This window comes from Staurois parvus, unplaced genomic scaffold (genome assembly GCF_062004578.1).
Source record: "Staurois parvus isolate SC_StPar_1 unplaced genomic scaffold, SC_StPar_1.0 ptg001511l, whole genome shotgun sequence".
NCBI lineage: Eukaryota > Metazoa > Chordata > Amphibia > Anura > Ranidae > Staurois > Staurois parvus.
In genome coordinates, this window is record NW_028319307.1 from 17,566 (window position 1) to 41,378 (window position 23,813).

Below are 23,813 nucleotides of genomic sequence, written 5' to 3' on the forward strand. Positions count from 1 at the left end.
CCAGCAGGACACCCAATCAAGCAGATGCCGCTTCCGCCAGCTTCCCATAGAGGCGGACGAAGATCAGACCACTCTGTCATCCTCTATATATAGGAGACAGGAAGCAATGAGCATACATCACTTCTGGTTAGCCTGGATGGAAACGGCGCCATTTTTAAATATGGAAAGCATTTGATCAGAGATCATGGTGTGAGTAAATGGTTTTATGGGCAGAGGACAGATCTGGGGTCTTACTGACCCCAAATCTCTCCATACAGAGTACCTGTCACATGCCCATTGTTATCAGTGATGGTTACATTCCTTGTGACAGCAATAAAAGTGCCCCCCCCCCCCCAAAAAAAGCACATCTTTTCCAAGAAAAAAAATGTGCATTTATCATTTTTTACAAGGAGCCTAGAAAGCATTGAACTGTGATCAGCAGATCGTTGGTGCAGTGCAGGTCTCCTGCAGACCTGTCAGTATATCTGTGTGCTTGAACATCGTATGGGCAACCAGATAGACCCTGAAAGGAAGAGAGAATGACCAACCGTAAGGAGTTCTGTACATATACAATGTATTATATAACGGGTCCTGTATGTATACAATGTATTATATAACGGATCCTGTATGTATACAATGTATTATATAACGGGTCCTGTATGTATACAATGTATTATATATTGCACCCTGTATGTATACAATGTATTATATATTGCACCCTATATGTATACAATGTATTCTATATTGCACCCTGTATGTATACAATGTATTATATATTGCAGCCTGTATGTATACAATGTATTATATATTGCACCCTGTATGTATACAATGTATTCTATATTGCACCCTGTATGTATACAATGTATTATATATTGCAGCCTGTATGTATACAATGTATTATATATTGCACCCTGTGTGTATACAATGTATTATATATTGCACCCTGTATGTATACAATGTATTATATATTGCACCCTGTATGTATACAATGTATTATATATTGCACCCTGCATGTATACAATGTATTCTATGGGTGGTTTAAATAAAATAAAAAGGGTAGTTGATGTCCTGTATAAATGTAAAACATAACAGCGCCGCACTATAACACAACCAACATGTATACAATGTATTATATATTGCACCCTGCATGTATACAATGTATTATATATTGCACCCTGCATGTATACAATGTATTATATATTGCACCCTGTATGTATACAATGTATTATATATTGCACCCTGTATGTATACAATGTATTATATATTGCACCCTGTATGTATACAATGTATTATATATTGCACCCTGTATGTATACAATGTATTATATATTGCACCCTGTATGTATACAATGTATTATATATTGCACCCTGTATGTAGACAATGTATTATATATTGCACCCTGTATGTATACAATGTATTATATATTGCACCCTGTATGTATACAATGTATTATATATTGCACCCTGTATGTATACAATGTATTATATATTGCACCCTGTATGTATACAATGTATCATATATTGCACCCTGTATGTATACAATGTATTATATATTGCACCCTGTATGTATACAATGTATTCTATGAGTAGTTGATCTCCTGTATAAATGTAAAACATAACAGCGCCGCACTATAACACAACCAACATGTATACATGTATGTACATAGAAGGTAAACCTCAAATCATCCCAAATAACATGTAAACACAAATCCTCAGTCCAAAGTGCTATTACAAATAATGTCTGCAGATAAGAAATGAGAAGTGATGAAGGGATCTTCAGACTCCGCAGTGAAAAAACCCGTCCACGCCAGCAATCAGATGGTGCACAGTGCACCCCAACCAAACATGCAACACGGCTCCTTACCAGACACGTCTGACCACTGCGTTACAAATGGTCATAAAGCGCTTAGGAGATTGAGGTCTTCCTCCGACCAATCAGACTCCTCCGCCAGAGCCAATAAAAGTTGTACCACCAAGATCGCTCAATGATAAGATATAAAGGACACTCCCATAGTATAAAACTGGAGATCGGGTTTATTCAAAACGTAAAAACGGACAGAATCAGCTTCACAAGCATATGTGACAACAGAGGGCGTTCCTACAGGCTTACACAAACCTGGTCCCGACCGTCCAATCAGATCCGATTGTCACATACACTTGTGAAGCTGCTATTGTCTTGTTGTGGAAGTGTGCATGTTTACGTTTTTATAGAACATAACGTGGGCTGAAGGACTGATCACAGTGACAGCCAATCAGAGGCTATCACAGTGATTGGGTGATCTGGTACTAGGAGTCCAGGTTCCCCAATGTTGGTACGAGACCCGGAGCTCTCAGTGCACGCTCTCAGCACACAGAAATGCATGTATGCGGCCTCAGAGATAAAGACTCCCTTGTGTGAGGACACACGTGTACAGGCGGCAGGAAGCAGTTAAACCTTTCTGATGTCATTACATACCTGATTTTAGGCTAAATGACATAATTGCTGGGTCTCTGTGCTTTTCTCTGCAATGCAGGCAGATCATGGCTGGTGGGAAGGGCACGGAGGGTGCTGTACATGGCTTCCGTCCTCCTTTGGAGAGGTCGTCCTCCACATAATACTCTGCAATAGAAGTCATAATTAGAGGCAATGTTCAGACTTGGCTACACAGATCATTTATCATCGATGACACCTTGAAGACAAGTGATTGAAGTGCATCTATAGACAAAATGTATTTTTTGGGATTAGAAATAGTGGGGAGGGGTAAGCAGCCCTGTCATATCTCTATGGTCAGCTGTGTCCCCACTGGGGGTCTCACCCCCATATTTTTCCATTATCCCAGAAATAGAAAGTGAAGAGCATTGCATTACATTGAGTGGAGCACAGGGGGGACATCAGAGGTCTTGTACACCCCGAATAGCCCATTAACTACCTGCCGACCGCAGATAGCCGAATGACGGCTGCACTGCGGCCGGCCAGTTCTGGGTGGACGTCATATGACGTCCCCCCAGAACGCGCTCTCCTGAGCGCCCCATGGGGTGCGCACCCGGCGATCTCCGTGATCGCTGTGTCCTACGGACACAGCTGATCACGAGATGTAGTAAAAGGCCGATCATACCGGCCTTTTACCACGTGATCAGCGGTGTCCAATGACACGCTGATCACAGGGAAATGCAAGTGCCGGTTCTCGGCTGCACTTTCCTCACGCTGTCAGATCGTGAGGAAAGTACTGCCGAGAACCGGCAGTTGTCAGAGCGGGGATCGGCACCGATCATCAGGGCACTGATGATCAGTGCCCTGATGATCGGTGCCCAGCAGTGAGACCCGCAGGTTCCGCCCAGCAGTGCGCCCACTAGCTCCGCCCACCCGTGCCCAGCAGTGCACCCACCTGTGCCCAGCAGTGCCCCCACCTGTGCCCAGCAGTGCACCCACCTGTGCCACTCTGCAGTGCCACCTACCTGTGCCCAGAAGTGCCACCTACCTGTGCCCAGAAGTGCCACCTACATGTGCCCAGCAGTGCCACCCACCTGTGCCCACCCACCAGTGCAGCCCAGCAGTGCTGCTAGTCAGTGCCACCAGTCAGTGCCCAGGGGTTGTGCCAGTCAGTGCCGCCAGTCAGAGCCCAGCAGTGATGCCAGTCAGTGCCGTCTATCAGTACCCATAATCAGTGTCACCTATCAGTGCCGCCTATCAGTGCTGCATATCAGTGCCGCCTATCCGTGACCCCTAATTAGTGCTGTCTATCAGTGCCGCCTATCCGTGCCACCTCATTAGTACTGCCTATCAGTGCCCTTTAGTGCTGCCTATCAGTGCCCATCAGTGCCGCCTATCAGTGCCCATCAGTGCCGCCTCATCAACGCACATCAGTGAAGGAGAAAAAATACCTGTTTGAAAAATTTTATAAAAGAAACAAACTGTTTTTTTTTCAAATTTTTTGCACTTTTTTTTTTATAGCGCAAAAAGTAAAGCGCCCAGTGGCGATTAAATACCACCAAAAGAAAGCTCTATTTGTGAGAAAAAAATGATCAAAATTTCATATGGGTACAATGTTGCATGACCGCGCAATTGTCAATCAAAGTGCGGCAGCGCTGAAAGCTGAAAATTGGCCTGGTAAGGAAGGGGGTATAAGTGCCCGGTAGGCAAGTGGTTAAAGAGATGTCACAAAACAATCATCACATAGGGAACTTCTTGTACCCTTAAGTTAGGAGAAAAGGTGACATTTAAAAAAAAAAGGAAAAAAACAAAACATTATTTTAAATTGTAAAAAATGAAAATCTCAAAATATTGCAAAAAACGAAAGTGCAATGTCCATAGCAACAAGGCGCAATATATATAGTTCCAGATATACCAACCCATTACTACAAAACATAACTCTAGATATCCAAAGGCAGCCCATAGCAACCGGGCAGCCCATAGCAACCGAAATTCAACCGATTTATCGTCCGAAAATTAGACCCAAGAATAATCGGACAATTTTTGCTCTGTTAATGAGTCAATGGCACCGGCCGATTTTCGTGGTTCCTCCCCTTTTCAGTGATCGGGCATGTTGGAAAATTTGAGAAAAATGATCGATTTTCAACTCAATGATGGTCAAATCGTACGATCGTTTTTCCGACAAGAGTACAAGTGTGAGCCGTGACCTGGAAGGAACAGAAGATCTGCCTGTTATATGGGGAGAACTGTATGACTTGGTCGGCCGATGTTCAGAATCATTGATGACAACCATCAGATTACCCAGCGAATGACGTTTCTGATTTTCGGACGAAAAATCGTTCCGAATTCGACCCGTGTATGGCCTGCATTAAACCTAACCGTGGTCCTGAAAACTGACAGGACAATAAGAAAAAAAAAATTTATTTTTGTTTACAGATTGCATGGATAACCCATAATAACAGCTCGCAGTACTTGGCAAACTGTCCAGACTCCATAGCAACAGTACAATGACCATAGCAACAATATACAACATATATAGTTCCAGAGATACCAACCCATTACTAGAGAACACGCCTCTAGATGTCCATGGAGAGCCCATAGCAACCGGGCAGAGTCCATAGCAACAGCAAAAAAACAAACTCTTCCCCCACAGTATACAGCAGACTGAATGTACAATACAGATATAGAAAAATCCTATCCACAGAGCAGCAAATATAAACATTTACATCGAAATTCACTTCTTTGTAGGAATATGATCATTAGGACCCGTGGTGTACACCCAAAATACACAGGACCCCCATTATATGCCCCGCCCCTCTTCCTCCTGCCCTTCCCCCATCATAGCATGCTGATGTAGTAAATAATAAGCATGTTTCCAAAAACTGACAGAATAAAAAAAAATATATATATATTTTTTTTTCGTTTACATTTTTTGTTTACTGATTGCATGGATAACCCATAATAACAGCTCACAGTGCTTGGCAACAGTACAATGTCCATAGCAACAATGTACAACATATATAGTTCCAGAGATACCAATCCATTACTAGAGAACACGCCTCTACATGTCCATGGAGAGCCCATAGCAACCGGGCAGAGTCCATAGCAACAACAAAAAAAAACAAACAAACTCTCCCCCCACAGTATACACCAGACTGAATGTACAATACATACATATATATATGATCATAATCCCCCAAAAGAAGGAAAAATAAAAATGTAGATCCAAGTTCACTTCTTTGTTGGGATATGCCACTAAATCTCAGCCATGTTTCTGAAAATAAACAAATTAATACTGAAAACATTTTTTGTCTATAGATTGCATTAAGAAAAATACTAAAAAAAAAAAATAAAAAAGAATCACAGAACAACATCAGCCAAGAAATCACTCTGTAATTGTAAGTAATGGTAACTTCATGACCAAATCTGTCAGCTGATCACAGTGATGGAAAGCTTCCTCCAGTCCCTAAGGGATCCTGTGCATTTGTCACACCTCAGCCACAGCTCAACCAGATAGAGTTTCAAAACACTTTACACCTCTGCTGCAAAAGTGGCAGTTGGAACCTACTGCAGGCGCACTGTGATGACATCACACTGCTGGCAGCACAATGATGACATCACAGTGCAACCTGCAGAAGTCTAAACGTGGGCTGCAGGCAGTCAGTCTATTTCTGACAGAGCAGGAAGGAGGTTGTGTTTCTTGTGTATCCAGAGAGAGTTTGATTTCTTGGAGAACAAACCGAAGACTTACAGAAATGACCAGAAGACTTCAAATCAACCGATCCGTCCCGATATTCACCACCAGAGAGGAACCTGCAGAGAACAGACCGGACATGGAAATTAAGCCCCACCCCAGCAGATATTCTGCCCAACTTGCCCATCAGAATTCCACCCCTGAGGGCGAGTGTCGGCCATTTTTTGGCCGGGTTGCGGCTCTTTTCCGTCGTCTATTCCGTCGAGGAAGAAAGAAATACAACATTGTTAGGGATCCAGAAGGTAAATTTTATGATCTATACAACATACAAGCTGGCTGAACAAATCCATTTTATTTAGAGGAGTTACATTGTATCTTCTTATTGGTAAACAGCCTCTCATATACCCCGCCCCTAATTATACCCCCTATTCCCATTGGTGGCCGGCGACTCATACTCCGCCCCATCACTGTGTATCCAGTAAGGATACAAGATCATTGGTGTGCAGTGTTGTATGACGGAGTCATTGTCAGTCACACTATCACAGCACTGACAATGGGAATGAAGGGGGATTACCGGCTCATACTCAAGTAGGTTAAAGTGCATCTATAGACAAAATATATTGTTTGGGGTTTAGAAAGGGTGGTGAGGGGTTAGAAGCCCTGTCATATCTTCATTGTCAGCTGTGTCCCCTCTGGGGGGGTCTCACCCCGATATTTCTCTATTATCCCAGAAATTGAAAGTGAAGTGGCAGCCAATATAGCAGAAATGTAAGCATTGCTCTGGGTTAAGCCGCTGCCACAGCTGAGCTGCACATTCTAGCAGCAACCAATCACAGCTTTCCTTTAAATCATGGCTGCTCAACCTGTGGCCCTCCAATTGTTGCAGAACTACAAGTCCCATGAGGCATTGCAAGCCACTCACAGTTACAAGCATGACTCCGAAAGGCAGAGGCATGAAGGGACTTGTAGTTCCGCATTAGACAGAAGGCCTCAGGTTGAGCACCCTTGTATTAAATTTAAAACCTGCACAGGAGATGTGACAAATGGAAGACGTGACAAATGGAAGTCGTGACAAATGGAAGACGTGACAAATGGAAGACGTGACAAATGGAAGACGTGACAAATGGAAGACGTGACAAATGGAAGACGTTTACCTTTTCAGCTTACTTTTGCATAAGGCACAGAATCCAGATCTGTACACTGTAAGCTGCTGCCGCACATCTTCACATTAAAACACACAGCATCCTCTGCACACCAGCTGAAAGTTCAAGTTAGGCTTCTGACGAGGCTTTCCGCACTGTACCTCAGAATGAGGGAAAGGTGGCACAGAAAGGGCGACTGAAAGGATCACATTACATGTAATATTGTTAGATTGGGAAGATTGAGTCTTATTTGGAGCCAAAACGTATTTTTATTTACTAAGGCCGGGTTCACACCTATGCAGGCTGCGTTTCAGCCGTTTCTGCATTACGTTTTGCACCTGAGTTTTTGCCTCACTTTGTAGGGAGTTTCTCTTACTTCCTGAGGCATCACCAGGACAGGAAAAGAAGTGAAATTTCCCCAGTGGGACACAGAGGGCAAAAAATATCCCCATAGGGTTTAAATCCTTTCCTACTCTATATTTAGCTATACATACACTTTGCAGACAAAACATAAGAATGGATTGTAAAAATGGCAGCCAAATCATCGGGCTTTAGTTCTGTTCAGCCAGTCTTGTGATTTATTTGATTCATCTTGAGGTAGTCGATAGTCTAGAAACACAAATATATGAAACGAAGGTAATCAATTTTTTTTCCCCCTCTAGAAAATGTGATCCCTCCAGAGACTACCGACATCGAAGACATTGTGCCCGCCTCAGAAAAGGAGAGCACAAGCAGCTCAGACAGCATCTACTTTTCAGCAGAGGAGTCTGAGAACACGACCCAATCCACCGATGCCACAGACACTGAGGAGACTGTGCACAACCCGACATTTTGGGTTCTATTCTCAATCCTCATGTCTGTGTTTGAGACGAATGATCTAGAGATCGACACCTCTGCAAAGGCTGTGTCTGAAGGAGGACACCTAAAATGTTCTTGGTCTATATGCTTAGCAAGGGAGACTGAGAGCACAGGCAGCTCAGATGATACCGAGGAGACCATCACTCCAGGGTTGGGTGCCTCAGAAGAGGACATCAATTTCACCACCATGGAGGGGACTGTGCCTGACTCAGTAGATGGTACTGGGTCTACCACCACTGACGAAAGCGAGTACAGCCTTGCAAGAGCGACCAAAAGCAGCTCAGACAGCATCTACTTCTCAGCAGAGGAGACTGAGTCCTCCCCATCTGTAGAGACTGTGGCTGCACCAATAGACAGGCTAGATATCAGCCTCCATACAGACACTGTGTCGTTTCCAGAAAGCGGGACGGAGATCACCGCTACTACAGACGTTAAGTCTGAATCAGAAGACACAGTCCAATCCACCAAGATCGCACACACTGTGGAGACTCTACGCAGCGTAAAAGAAAGGATTAAATTCTACGAGGAGACTGTGCTTGCCCTAAAAGAGGGGAGTGCCACAGACATTGTGGAAACTGTGCCCACCTTAATAGATGGGATTGAATCCACAATTGTAGAGACTGTGGCTGAACTAAAAGGTGGGTTAGGGATCAGCATCCCTACAGAAACTGAGTCAACTTCAGAAAGCGGGACGGAGATCACCGCTACTACAGAAGTTAAGTGTGACTCAGAAGACACAGTCCAATCCACCAAGATCGCACACACTGTGGAGACTCCACGCAGCGTAAAAGAAAGGATTAAATTCTACGAGGAGACTGTGTTTGCCCTAAAAGAGGGGAGTGCTACAGCAGACATTGTGGAAACTGTGCCCACCTTAATAGATGGGATTGAATCCACAATTGTAGAGACTGTGGCTGAACTAAAAGGTGGGTTAGGGATCAGCATCCCCACAGAGACTGTGTCAATTCCAGAAAGCGGGACGGAGATCACCGCTACTGCAGACGTTAAGTGTGACTCAGGAGACACAGTCCAATCCACCAAGATCGCACACACTGTGGAGACTCTACGCACCGTAGAAGAAGAAGAAAGGATTACATTATACGAGGCCACCGTGTTTGCCCCAAAAGATGAAACGAAATCCACAGACACTGCGGACAGTTCTGAAGGTTTGGTTGAGATCACCGCTATTCCAGACAATAAGGCTGACACAGAAGAAAGACTCCAATCCACCAAAGTCACAGACATTGTGGAGACAGTTCCTGCCGAACTCACCGTAGAAGAAAGGATTAAATTCTATGAGGACACTGTGTTCGCCTCAGCAGATGGGAGTGAATCCACAGAGTCTGTGTGCAGCTCAGGTTTGATTGAAACCATCGCTACTGCAGACAATGTGTTTGAGCCAGAAGACACAATCCAATCCAACGAGGTCACAAACATTGTGGAGACTGTACCCACCTCAGCACATGGGACACAATTCACAATTGTAGAGATTGTGGATGAGCTAGGGATAAGCATCCCAACAGAGACTTTACTGTCATTCCCAGAAAGCAGTGCTCATGAGCATCCACCGACCACCCGAGAGGAACCTGCACAGGACAGGCCCCACCCCAGCGGAGAATCTGTTCAACCTGCCCAGCAGCGTTCCACCCCTGCGGGAAGAGTACAAGCATTCTTTACGAAGGTCGGGGCTTTTTTCCATCTAACGAGAAGAAAAGATCCTGAAGGTAAGAATCGTGAATATGGCATACAAGTTTTGACTGAACAAGATTCATTTTATTTAGAGATTTTTTTTTTTTTCTATTAATTATTGGTGGGGTCTCAGTATAAATCTAATAAGACCACAGCAGAACTACAAATCACAGACCCCAAAGGAAATTTTTGACGGTGGCCCCCAGCCACCCCTCTATGTTTTTTCATACTTCTAAATCATTATCATTTTATTTAGCACACCCCCAATTGTAGCCTTTATTGACACGGGCAGTGACGTATAATATACCTTCTATCTCAATGACCACCCTGTATTATCTAATGTAATCCTGCATTGCTGGTCATTGTTTGATGCCCCCTAATATAAGACCCTCCTATTGGTGCCTCTTTTAAAAGCCTCATTTCCATTGGTCCTTCCTAAAAATTTCCCCTATTGCAATATCATCCTACAGAACAAAGCTCACCCGTAGGAATGATTGAGAAGTATGAAGTCATTTTGCAACCTTCACTTGTTCAGTTAACTTTATTTATATTTGGAAAACTCAATAAAATTCATTGAAATAAAACATAGATGGAGATAAACTAATCCTTCTTTTTTCTCTTTAGACATCAACCTGATCCATTCAGAGGATGACAACAATCCGACAATAAGTAGCTTCAATTATCACAAGGTGCTTGGAGAAGGAGCGTTTGGGAAGGTAAGTGATTGGATTTACAATTTCTCTGATTTCTATTAAGGGAGGGAGACGTAAGAACTCACTTCAAGGCAGGATTACCCTGTTATGGTTGTGCCGTAACATACATCATGTTAAGGCAGACCATTTATTTCAATGGGCAACCTAACGCTTCAAAATATAATACAAAAGGTGAATTAGTGAGGAATTATGGGGTGCTATTAAAGTAGAATTCAAATTAAATCTACCTAGCATTAAAAATGCCCCCTCCCCCTCTTAACACCTGCGCTAGCTGACCTGTGTAAGAAAGATACTTATCCATTTTCAGCCTGTTGTAGTCCGGTTATGTGATCACCTGTGCCAGCCAGCGGAGGTGACAGGGTACAGGGGAGAGTGCTCCAACAATGGCTGGTAAACTCTGGAAAAAGGACGTCATCCATTGGTTTCCATGTCCCAGCCGTTCTCGGTATGTCCTCTTCTCCCATGCTGCCACCGCTTGCTGATACAGAGGAGCCCGATCACATAACCAGTCTGGAGCGGCCTTAAAATACGTAGGTGTATACCCAAAAAGAAATATCATTAGTGGGTGATCCGGCCTTCACTTAACAATACTAATATCCTATTACTTTTTCTCCTTCAGGTGTTCCTGGCATCACATCGTGACGTCGATCAAGTGTTGGCAGTAAAAATGGCCAAAAAATCTTCAGTGCCTTATGGAAAACGTTTGATAGAGCGCCAAGCCCTGGAAGCAATGGAGGGTAACAGGTTCATCCCGCAATTATACGCTACTTTTCAGACAAAGGTAAGCAGATTTATCTTTCACTTATTTTCGTGGACTTTCAGGAGAGTCCAAATCAATTAGAATATCACATTCTCCTAGCCCTTATAGCTCTCCAATCACTTGTGTTGGTAAATGTTAGTCAACCAGTCTGTTCTGTAACCTTGAAGAGCTTTTGATGGTCATCCAAATAGGTTCTTTGGTTCTTGCTGCTTGGAGATAGGATCATAATGTCTTCAACATCACAGAACAAGCCCAGTAAATGTGACTATTACTACCTATAAAATGACCTGAATAAATAAGACCCGTCACAGACATGTTATTACGTTTTTCACTGAAAGTCCCCAAATGTGAGAAGTTGAGGGTGAAGGGTTAAATATGGACTCCCATAGTAAATAATGAATGCATTCTAATTGTTATGTTTTTTTCTTCTTTTAGAGTTACTTATTCTACGTCATGGAGTACGTGAATGGTGGAACACTTTACAACTTCATAAACAAGAGGGCTCCTGTGGATGATGACACCATAAGGTAAGTACGAATTTGGGGCATGTTGGTAGTGGGGAGGGAGGTAGAACATACTGAACTGTAGATAGATCACTTTTAAGTTATGGGGCCTTTGTATTAAAGGGGGTGATGGGACTTGTCTGCTTTACTTAACCCTCTCCAGGTACTCTAGTCAGGAGCCTTTCTCCTATGCTTGGATGGTTCAATGTTTTTAATGAGAAAATGCAGAGGGAATAGGGAAGGAGGATAGCTGAGATGGCAGACATTGCCTGTATTGATTACATATAATGCTAGCCAGAAGGACATAATTTGTACCCTGACCAATGGGAGTCTGCCAAAAGCCATGGGAGGGACTCATAGACCTGAGATTGTAGCTCGATCTTTCCAAACATTTATTCTAATATCCAAGGGTAGCTGACACTACTTATAGGGGGGGATTCAGGAAGAGCTAACTAATGAGAGATTGGTATAATGCAGACATCCATGGTTGTGCTCTTAGCTGGACAGTCATGTCATTGGTGCTTAGAAACCTTTACAGTAATAACTCCATAATGAGAATACATCAGGGTTTGTTTACAGCCAAATAAAAAATCAATATACATATAAAAAAAATTGAATATTCCTATAGCAATATTTTGTTCAAATGATTTAGCAATATACAAAATGTCTTCAAAAATATACCTATTCCCTGTAGCATTGGGATCGGGGAATATTAATTGTGCACCTAGATTGTTATAAGACAAGTTTCTCACTAATATATTTTTTTCTTCTCTTTCCATCAGATTTATTGCGGCTGAGATACTGTGTGGCATACAATTTATTCATGCCAGATCCATCGCACATTGGTAAGTAATAGAGTCACCATATTTTATTGTTCTAGAACATTTGTCTCCAAACTGAGGCCCGAAGGCCAGATTCATGACAGCCTGCTTACCCTTTTCTTCTTCTTCTTTACAGTGACCTACATGTAAACAACATCCTCATCAATAGTACCGGACATGTCAAGATTATTGATTTTGGCTTGGCAAGGAAGCTGGAAAATCCTTTCAGCTGGGACACCACATTTATTACGCCCCTGGAGGTAAGGTTCACACTGTCCATTTATTGGCGGTGCTGTAGTGTTTTTCTGACCACAAAGAGGTTCCTATCTACTTCTCTGGAGCAATTGGTTTTATTTCTCACGCACCTTAATACTTGTTCATTTTTTAATATATTGAACTTTATTGCTATTACAAGGGGCCAATAACCCCCTTTTGTCATAGTACTGAGTGGATGATAGGCATTCCCAATGAGACATTACGGGTCTCCCTGGAGGTGCAGGAGAACCCACAAACCACGGAGGGGAGTGTTGACGGGGGTGGGGTCACCCGCAAGTCACACCAAAGTGAATGGGCAGGTCTACGGCTGCCTAGATCACTCTTAAAGTAAACCCAAGGTGGAAAAATACAGAAACAGCCGTGAGATTGTTTATCTTCTTCAGACTTTGGACGTGCCAGATGCATCCAAAGGGTTGAATGGTTGAATAATGTAAGACAAGGTGGTGAAAAATTAAACTCTGCTGAGACCCACAGAATGGGGTTGGACCTCTGCTTGGTGTTGCAGAATCATGGCGCAGCCAACTGCCGTTATTATGTATACTGTATATATTAATTGCTATAGGAATTGAAAGAAATATATATTTCTAGTTTAAAATGCTCTTGCTTATAAAAATATGTATTTTTTTTACTTTCTCCAGGACTTTGAACAGACATTGAATTTCTATCGCAAGGACTACGATGGCTTGCAGAATGCACTCCGTTTGCTGTCAAAATACAGAACCTTCTCCAGAGAAACTCCCTTTGATAAGCTGCAGACAGAATTACTACTGCAGGTAAGAAATATCTTTCTTTAGCCACAAACAGAAAAAGTGTATTTATTCAGTTTGTGCTATAAAATTGGCTACATTAAATTGTTTAGTTATTGCTTTTGTGATCTTAATGAACTATTTTTGTAATATATATGTTTTTTATATCCACAGTGCACAACTTCATATAGAGATCTGCGACAACACCCATTCTTCAGAGGGATCAACTGGGAAGAAATGGAAGCTGGAAACGTGCGTCCGCCATACGACATGCCACAAGTAAGTAGAGGACTAGGATCTATTCTGTAGTTGTGCTATGGCTACAGTCTTCTTTATTCTGCCCCCTACTGGCGGGTATGAGGAGCCGCATTGCCTTTTGGGTGGTGCAAGTGCCGTGACCTATTGCTGTACATTATTATCTGAAATCATTATTTCCTGTCTCTAATGTGTTTTTTTCTTTCCACAGAGCCCAGAATACAATCGATCAAAGAAGATAAAAGTGAAGCGTTTCTGGAAACTCTACAAATATCTCCAAAGTTCAGATGTCGCTGGATTCGACTTTGTCAGCGAACAATGGAGACAGATGCAGCAAAGCCAGTAGAGAATCGGTACCAATGAGGATGAGTTCAAGGTACATGCAGTGACCGGTGTATTACCGCATTGTAAAACATCGCTCACTGCAATGAGAAACATTCACGTGTCCCATTCACACTGCAACGCAGCCGGGAGCTGCACTACAGCAAGAGGAGATAAAAAGCAGACCAGCTGCATTTCAATCCTGAAGTCAGCCATCATTGCTGGACCAATGAGGATGAATTCAAGAGACGTGCGGTGACCGGTGTATCACTGCCTTGTAAAATGCCGCTTACCACAAGGACACACAGAAAACAATTGTACCTGTGTGAGTCCCTAGGGCTCGTTCACATGTGACCTTGAGGGTAGGGTGGGGGGATGGGGAGGGGGGGCACTGCTATGGGGGAAGGGGAGAGAGACACTGCTATAGGGGAAGGGGAGGGAGACACTGCTATGCGGGGAAGGAGAGGGAGACACTGCTAAGGGGGGAAGGGCAGGGAGACACAGATAAGGGGGGAAGGGCAGGGAGACACTGCTAAGGGGGGAAGGGCAGGGAGACACTGTTATGGGGGGAAGGGGAGGGAGACACTGCTAAGGGGGGAAGGGCAGGGAGACACTGCTAAGGGGGGAAGGGCAGGGAGACACTGCTATGGGGGAAGGGGAGGGAGACACTGCTATGCGGGGAAGGGGAGGGAGACACTGCTAAGGGGGGAAGGGCAGGGAGACACTGATAAGGGGGGAAGAGCAGGGAGACACTGCTAAGGGGGGAAGGGCAGGGAGACACTGTTATGGGGGGAAGGGGAGGGAGACACTGCTAAGGGGGGAAGGGCAGGGAGACACTGCTATGGGGGAAAGGGAGGGAGACACTGCTTTGCGGGGAAGGGGAGGGAGACACTGCTATGGGGGGGGGAAGAACACTGATATGGGTTGGAAGGGGGAGGAGTGACAATGCTTTGGGGGGAGGAAAAACTGCTAAGGCGGGTGGGGCAGAGGACACTGCTCCGGGGTGGAAGAAGAGGGGGGCAGACGACACGGCTCTGCAATGGAATGGGGCGAGGAAGATGACACGGCTCCGGATTGGAAGGGGGAACAGAAGACATTGCTCCGGAGTGGAAGGGGGGGGGCAGACGACGCGGCTCCGGAGTGGAAGGGGGGGGGGGCAGACGACACATCTATGGAGTGGAAGGGGGGTAGACGACACGGCTCCAGAGTGGAAGGGGGAACAGAAGACACGGCTCCGGAGTGGAAGGGGGGGCAGACGACATGGCTCCGGAGTGGAAAGGGGGGCAGCCGACACATCTATGGAGTAAAAGGGGAGAAGACGACACGGCTCCGGAGTGGAAGGGGGTCAGACGACACGTCTATGTAGTGGATGGGGGGGAAGACAACACGGCTCCGGAGTGGAAGAAGAGGATAGACAACACTGCTCCGGAGTGGAAGGGGGGGCAGAAGACATTGCTCCGGAGTGGAAGAGGGGGACAGATGACACTGCTCCGGAGTGGAAGGGGGGGGCAGAAGACATTGCTCCGGAGAGGAAGGGGGAGTAGACTACACTTCACCGGAGTGGAGGGGGGGGGGGGAGATACTGCTCCGGAGTGGAAGGCAGGGCAGAGGACACTGCTCCGGAGTGGAAGGGGGGGGCAGACGACACGGCTCCGGAGTGGAAGGAGGTGGCAGACGACACTGCTCCGGAGTGGAAGGGGGGGCAGACGACACTGCTTCGGAGTGGAAAGGGCGGGCAGACGACACTGCTCCGGAGTGGAAGGGGGGGCAGACGACACTGCTCCGGAGTGGAAGGGGGGGAAGACGACACTGCTCCGGAGTGGAAGGGGGGGCAGGCGACACTGCTCCGGAGTGGAAGGGAGGGCAGGCGACACTGCTCCGGAGTGGAAGGAGGGGGCAGACGACACTGCTCCGAAGTGGAAGGGGGGCAGAAGACACTGCTCCGGAGAGGAAGGGGGGGAAGAGGGCATTGTATTGAATTACAATTTACGGAGGTCCGGTTGGTAACATTTTTTTTCTGCAGAGGACCGAATCTCATTTTTCTTCTATTACTCAGGTCTTTCACATCACAGTCCCTAATTAATGTCCTCAGTACCCCCTTTCCCATCACAGCCAGTAGTGTATTTAGATCTTGTGCTGCCCTAAGTAACACAAAAATGTGTATATATGATTCTCTCTCTCTCTCTTCACCTAGCTTTCTTTCTCGCCTGCCCCCCTCCTCTCTTTCTTCCCCTCTCTTTCTCTCATTCCCCTCTCCCTTTTACCCCAATCCCTCCTCCTTCCCTCTCGCATTCTCCCTCTTCCCTCTCTCTCCCTCCCCAATCTCCTTCTTTCCTCTATTTAACTCTCTCTCTCTCCCTGGCCCCCTCCCCCCCACTCTCTCCCTCTATCTCTTTCTCCTTCCATCTCTCTCTCCCCCCTGCCTCTTTCTCCATTCCCCCCCCCCTCCTTTCTTCCCCCCTCTCTTTCTCTCCCACCCCCCTCTCTCTCTCTTCCTCTCTCTCCTCTCTTTTTCCCTTTTGCTCTGCCTTTCTCACTCTCGTCTCTTTCTCCCTCTCTCTCCCCATTATTTCTCCCCCCTCTCTACTCTCTAATTCTCTCTCTCCCTATTCCCTTTCTCTATCTCTATCCCCCCTCTCTTTCTCAAACTCTCTCTCTCTTCCTCCCCCTCTCCTCTCTTTTTATCCATTTCTCCCTCTCTCTCCCCTCCTCGCTATCTCCCCCTCTCTCTCCCCTCTTCCCCCCTCGCTATCTCCCCCTCACTCTCACCTCTCCCCCCTCGCTATCTCCCCCTCTCTCTCCCCTCTTCCCCCCCTCGCTATCTCCCCCTCTCTCTCCCCTCTTCCCCCCCTCGCTATCTCCCCCTCTCTCTCCCCTCTTCCCCCCCTCGCTATCTCCCCCTCTCTCTCCCCTCTTCCCCCCCTCGCTATCTCCCCCTCTCTCTCCCCTCTTCCCCCCCTCGCTATCTCCCCCTCTCTCTCCCCTCTTCCCCCCCTCGCTATCTCCCCCCCTCTCTCCCCTCTTCCCCCCTCGCTATCTCCCCATCTCTCTCCCCTCTTCCCCCTCGCTATCTCCCCCTTTCTCTCTCCTCTTCCCCCCTCTCTCTCCCCTCTTCCCCACTCGCTATCTCCCCCTCTCTCCCCTCCCCCCCTCGCTATCTCCCCCTCCTCTCTCTCTCTCCCCCTCTCCCTCCTTTCCCCCTCTCTCTCCCCCTTCTCCCCTCTTTCTCTCCATCTCCCTCTCCCTCCCTCTCTCCTCTTTCTCCCTCCCTCTCTCCTCTTTCTCCCTCCCTCTCTCCTCTTTCTCCCTCCCTCTCCCTCCCTTTCTCCCTCCCTTTCTCCCTCCCTCCCTTTCTCCCTCTCCCTCCCTTTCTCTCCCTCCCTTTCTCTCCCTCCCTCTCCCTCCCTCCCTCTCCCTCCCTCCCTCTCCCTCCCTCCCTCTCCCTATCTCCCTCTCTCTCCTCCTCCTCCCTCTTTCTCTCCCCTCTTTCTGTTCCAGACAGAGAAGACACAGAAAACGTGAGTAAAAAGCATTACACTGACAGCCAGAAAACACCCAGGACACATTTAACCCCCTGATCGCCCCCCCCCCAGTTAACCCCTTCACTGCCTTGTCACCAGTGTCATTGATTACAGTGAACAGATTTTTACCGATCACTGTATTAGTGTCGCTGGCGACTTCCGATAGTGTTAACGCCCCTCCCAGATAGCGCCAGTTTGCCCGCTAGTACACCAGTAATCCCATTTAACCCCTTGATCGCCCCCACTGGTGTCACTGGTGACTTCCGATAGTGTTAGCATCAGTTAGCGCCCCTCCCAGATAGCGTCAGATTGCCGCTAGTACACAAGTAACCACATTTGACCCCTTGATTGCCAGGAACACGCTCACTTGCACGCTAAACCTCCATTGCTAGTATAGTGTCTGATTGGATCCATATCTTTGATCAGATCAGCGCTATACCAGCGTTCACATTACTATAGTATCCTCAAAAACGCAGCGTTAGCGGGATCAGCCCCGACACCTGCCAGCACCTGCGTTTAGCCCCTACGCCCCCCCCCCTTTTCCCCCAGATAGTGCAGTGTCAGTAGATAGCTGTCACTTGATACATTACACACAAAACCGCAGTGTTCACAGAAACAGGCTTGATCTCTGCTAGCACTTGTCGGTACATTTTTTACAGAAGTTCAAGCAGTCCCTGAAAGCCAGGCGCTCTTTTTTCTGTGAGTCGCACTAGGTACCTATAAATTTAGTGGCCAAAATGTCCAACCAAAGGTACACTAGTAAAGAGGCCTACAGGATTCTGAGCATGTCAGGTGAGAGCGAAGGGGAAGACTCCCTGACAGAATCCGCCTCAGAATACGAACCTGTAGACAGCAGCGGCACCCTGACAGGTAGCTCAGATGACGGAGAAGAAGTCCCTGCTAAGATCAGGTGTACCCGACCCCATTTCTATGTTGCTGAGGTGGTACAAATTCATGATGACTCTCATATGCAGCAGAGTGTCAGTACTAGTGCCGCGCTACCTTTTGGTGAACTGGCGAGCACCAGCGGCCTAGTACATCCTGGTCGTATACATACCAGCACTGCAGTATCACTTGGTGACGTGGCGAGTCCCATAAGTGCAGTACAAGCTGGTGAGGTAGCGAGCACAAGTAGTGTCCCGCGGCCACCAAGAATTCGCAGACAGGCCCGTAGAGCCCCTAGTATCCTTCCGGATGTGCTTGCAAATCCCGATTGGCAGCCCACAAATTCTGAAGCACACTTACTTCCCCCATTCACTGCCCAACTCGCAATTCAGGTGGAAACAGCAAATTTAAATACTCCTGTTGATTTTTTGAGCCGTTTTTCACAGAACATCTTTATGCATTGATTGTGGATCAAAGAAATTTATATGCACAACATTTTATCGCCGCCAACCCAAATTCAAACCTTGCCAGACTATTCGTATGGAAACCCATTACGGTTTCCGAATTTAAGTTTTTTGGGCCTAACCCTCAACATGGGCATTACTAAAAGAAATGAATTGCGGTTGTATTGGTCCACAGACCTGCTTGTTCACATGTCCGTGTACTCTGCTGCCATCGCAAGGCATAGATATGAGACGATATTGCGTTTCATGCACTTCGACGACAACACACTCAGTCGTCCTCGGGGTGACCCTGAATTTGACCGGCTCCACAAAATTCGGCCCCTCGTAAATCACTTTAACCAAACATTTGCAGATGTGTATACTCCCCATCAAAAAATCTGCATCGATGAGTCCCTCATTCATTTTTCTGTCCGCCTTGCATTCAAACCGTATATACCCAGCAAGCGTGGCAGATATGGGGTCAAGATGTATAAGACCTGTGAGAGGACAACAGGCTTTTTGCATATGGGGTAACACTTATACGTGGACAATCCCGTCTTATAAAGGGGGAAAAAGCCTGCTTTTGAAACGAAGAATTGCTCGCAGTGAAGTGGAAGGACAAACGGGATGTTTTCGTCCTGTCTTCCATTCACGCAGATAAGACAATCCAAATTGCCATGGCAGCTGGTGTTGTTGAGAAGCCCCTCTGTGTCCACGATTATAACCTTAACATGGGAGGGGTGGACTACAATGACCAGATGACAAAGCCGTACTTAGTTTCCCGAAAAGCCAGACGCTGGTACAAAAAAGTGTCTGTTTATTTATTTCAGTTGGCATTATATAACGCTTTTATTCCCTACAAAGCAACTGGACATAGTGAATCCTATCTAAAATTCCAGTTAGAGATCATCAGGGCCCTTTTGTATCCAGAAGGTGCTATGCCCCAAAACCCCCAACACAGATGCAGTTAGCCGGCTGCATGAGAGGCATTTTCCCGATGCCATTCCTGGTACCCCAACCCAAAGAAGACCCCAAAAAAGATGTTGTGTCTGTAGCAGACATGGAATTAGGCGTGACAGCCGTTTTGTTGTCTCTCCTGTCCTGACCAACCTGGCCTCTGCGTCAAGACCTGCTTCCGCCTCTACCATACACTAGTAGACTATTAGTATAGGGTACAGCACGGCACAGTTCAGGGCACATTTACACAGGGTCTCGAAAGATGATAGGTAGTCAGGAAACTGGCTATCGCATTTGGAGAGACCCTACCATCTGTTTTTAACATGTTAAAAGTTTCAAAAAAAAAAAAAGAAGTTAAAAAAAATAAATGAATAAAAAAGTACAAATTCCCCAAAAAATAAAAAATAGTTATAGTTAAGTGTTCTTGCATGGCAAGAATTTACTGTTATCTCACATATATATTCTTATTATTATAGCCAAATTTACCACCCTAACTCCTCCCACAGTTTTTACACTACATAGACAGTAATATACCGAAACGTGCCGATTGTTCCCGATTGGTGTACTATTACTTTGTGGAACATTTCGCCAAATGCTTCACAAAATATCGGCGTTTTTGTGGTGAATTTAGGTCCATAGGAATGAATGGCGGAATGTTCAAAACTAGAGTGGGAGCTGACAAAACCTTTTCACAGTTACTCCAGCAACTCCACTCAGTTACTCCTCCCACTCCAGTTGTAGACTACTGGTGGAGGCAAGAACACTTCACACAATTTCCCCAGAAATTGGAGCTTTTCTAGTTTTCTTTGTTGTCATTTTTGTTATTGTTCTATTTTTACTGTTTTTTTTGTTACTGTTTTATTGTTAACCTTTGCTGTTTGCAGGAATGCTTTCAGCTGCAGCACTAACCTGTTTATTCTGACAGCAACGGGAACTTGTTCTCAGAATATACATAAATCAGTGTGGGCAGCGCTGTTAGATTAGATTTTTCATCCGCAGTTAAAAAAAGAGCATATATGCCAAAGCATGGGGGCCTGGGGTGGCCAGTGGGTGGATGGCCCCTATGCTTCGGCATATATATTTTATATTTGTTGGCACATTTCATGTGTGCCCACCATTAGAAGTGGGTGGATGCAGGGAGGTATTCTAATGGTGGGAATACCACCAAAAAGTTTTCCTCGCAGAGATATTTCAATTATAAAGTTGTTTTATTGAGTTAATGTTTTATAGTTAACCATTGTTGATTTCTTTGCAGGAATGTCAAACTGCAGCACTGACTTGTTTATTCTGACAGCAACAGGGTCTTGCTCGGAGAATAGACATAAGTAGGTGTGTGCAGCGCTGTCGGATGAAATTTTTCATCCGCAGTTAAAAAAAGAGCATATATGCCGAAGCATGGGGGCCTGGGGTGGCCAGTGGGTGGATGGCCCCTATGCTTCGGCATATATATTTTATATTTGTTGGCACATTTCATGTGTGCCCACCATTAGAAGTGGGAGGATGCAGGGAGGTATTCTAATGGTGGGCATACCACACACTTTTTCTGGCAGAGATTTCTTCTCTTTTTTTCCATTCAGCCCACAGGCTGCATAAAGAAAAAAAGAACATAGCATATACACCCAACAAGGACCAGCGACGTACTGGTACATCACTGGACTTTGAATGGTTATACCAGGGTGATGCCTGACAGGTTCTTTCATCTCTGCCACTTCTCTCCCTGCTCCAGACTGTCTCCTGGTCCTGGCTTATCAGCTGCTGGAGGGAGAGGTACACGACTGTCGTTCTGCAACTGCCCGCCCCCACTCCCTACCACACAGATCTTCCTGCTGTCTGCCGCTGCACAAAAGGTCCCTTCTTCTGGGGGGCGCTGACGCCCCCCTAAAAATTGCTGCCATAGGCAAACGCCTTCTTTGACTCGTGGTAGATACGCCCACGATCACAGCCTCTGTACATCACAACTCCCTTTCATGTTATAGCGCCGCTTACATCACAGCCTCCCTGCACATCAGTCCCTTCTTGACATCACAGACCCCCTTGCAATCACAACACCCCACATCACAGTTTCCCCGCTCATGACATCACAGACCCTTCATATCACAGCTCCCTCCTCTCACATCACAGCCCCCCATATCACAACTCCCCCTCTAACATCAAGGTTTCCCCTTATCACAGCTCTACTCGCATCACAGCCCCCCCAGTATTAAAGCTCCCACCATCACATCACAACTCCCCCCTATCACAGCCCCCCATATCACAGCTTCCCCCTCTAAAAGCCCCCCCCCCTGGGATATAGGTCTGGTATTGATTTTGTGTGGGGGAGGGGAGGTCACCACACGTGTTTTTGCATAGGTGTCCCCCTTAAAATCTATACCAGACCTTTTCACCTGGTATAGGTGTTGAGGAAAACTCCCCGACTGCATTTAGAAACAGAACAAAGCCAGCTGGGAAATGTCATTTAGCTTTTTTCTGCCAGCAGGTTCTTATGGTGAAGAAAAAAAAAAACACTCAACTGTTGCTTACTATACGTGACATACTACTATGATCACAAGTGTTTGTGGTGAAAGCTGGACCTTTCAGAAGGGATCCTCTGTCTTCATGACTGCTTGCTGAACTTCCTATAACTTGTGTCTATCTGCCCTATATTGCATCATATACACATCCCATTAGAGCATTTGCAAATTTGCAATGTGGAATTCTTTCATTTCTGATTAGAGCGACTACAAAATCAGCCTAATCATTTTAAAATATTGTTTAAAATATAGTTTTAATGAAAAAAAATATTTACAGAAAACAGACAAAAAGCAGCTGCAAAATAAATGGGATAAATGTGAATACGTATGGAAACGTATTGGCAGTATATCCTCTAGAGCATTTGCATTTTGCAGAGTAGAATAGGGACTGGCCAGAGAGGGATTACTTTGACGCAGTTGGCCGGCTTAAACATGCATTGCAAAGTATGTGAACTAAAAATCCCTGTTTCAGTGCAACGTTTCCTACATAGGATGAACATTCAGAATTTGATGAACTGTACCTTTAGCCATCGGCTGCAGTTCATGGTTTTTGCAACTTTTTTTTTTTTTTTAAAGTTTACATAGGATATGTTCTGCCAGTTGTCTTTTTTGGAACAGAAGAGAATAAACCCATAACCAAAAATAAAATCAGTTGTGTAAAATGTGTGAAATGTATTTGTTTTTTCACTTCATTTCATTGAGAAATAAATTGCACACTAATAATATTCCACACAGTAATAGGAGTAATAGGAGAAGTACAAAACATCATAAAACGCTCTGGTGAACTCCCTATGCTAGGTGAGTATTAGGCAGACAACCCTGATGTAGTAGTAACAAGGCCTTGAAATACAAGGTCTATTGCCTCTACCGGTAGCAGGACAATCCAAGTGACTGTAAAGGCTCAAGGATTTTTACCTTCATGCATTCTATGTATTAGGCCTCGTTCATACCATACCTGCAGAAAAACTATTGCAAACTAACGCACACATTTCACTTGCGGAGACCATCAGTTTTCATGCGTGCTTCAATTAGTTTTATACACATTGCAGATTAATGCACAGAAAAAAATCTGCACGCTACCAGTGTTAAATAAATAAATAAATTGGTGCAGCGCTACCCTAAATATAATCCTATAACACAATATATAACACAATAGGCAAAAAAATGTGCAAAGTGAATAAATACCACAATGACTAATAATCAGTGAATTGATCCTCTCGGGGATCTATGGTGAGTAATTAGACGTCATCTCACCTGGTATCCAGGCCAGGAACCGGTGACAACAAATCGTAAAAATGGGACAATAAATGATAATAATAAAGTAAATCCCT

General features: G+C 45.5%; 1 protein-coding gene across 1 annotated transcript in view; it reads right to left on the bottom strand.

Annotated features, from left to right (window-relative positions):
- Positions 1-348: 348 nt before the first annotated feature.
- Positions 349-23,813, bottom strand: part of LOC149435437 (uncharacterized) — a 33,107-nt gene continuing 9,642 nt past the window's right edge. The window contains exons 2-3 of the mRNA XM_089662653.1: positions 2,434-2,577; positions 349-502 (exon numbers count right to left, since the gene is read on the bottom strand). Of these exons, the coding sequence (XP_089518779.1) occupies positions 456-502; positions 2,434-2,577 (191 nt within the window). The 3' untranslated portion in view covers positions 349-455. The remainder of the gene's footprint in view (positions 503-2,433; positions 2,578-23,813) is intronic.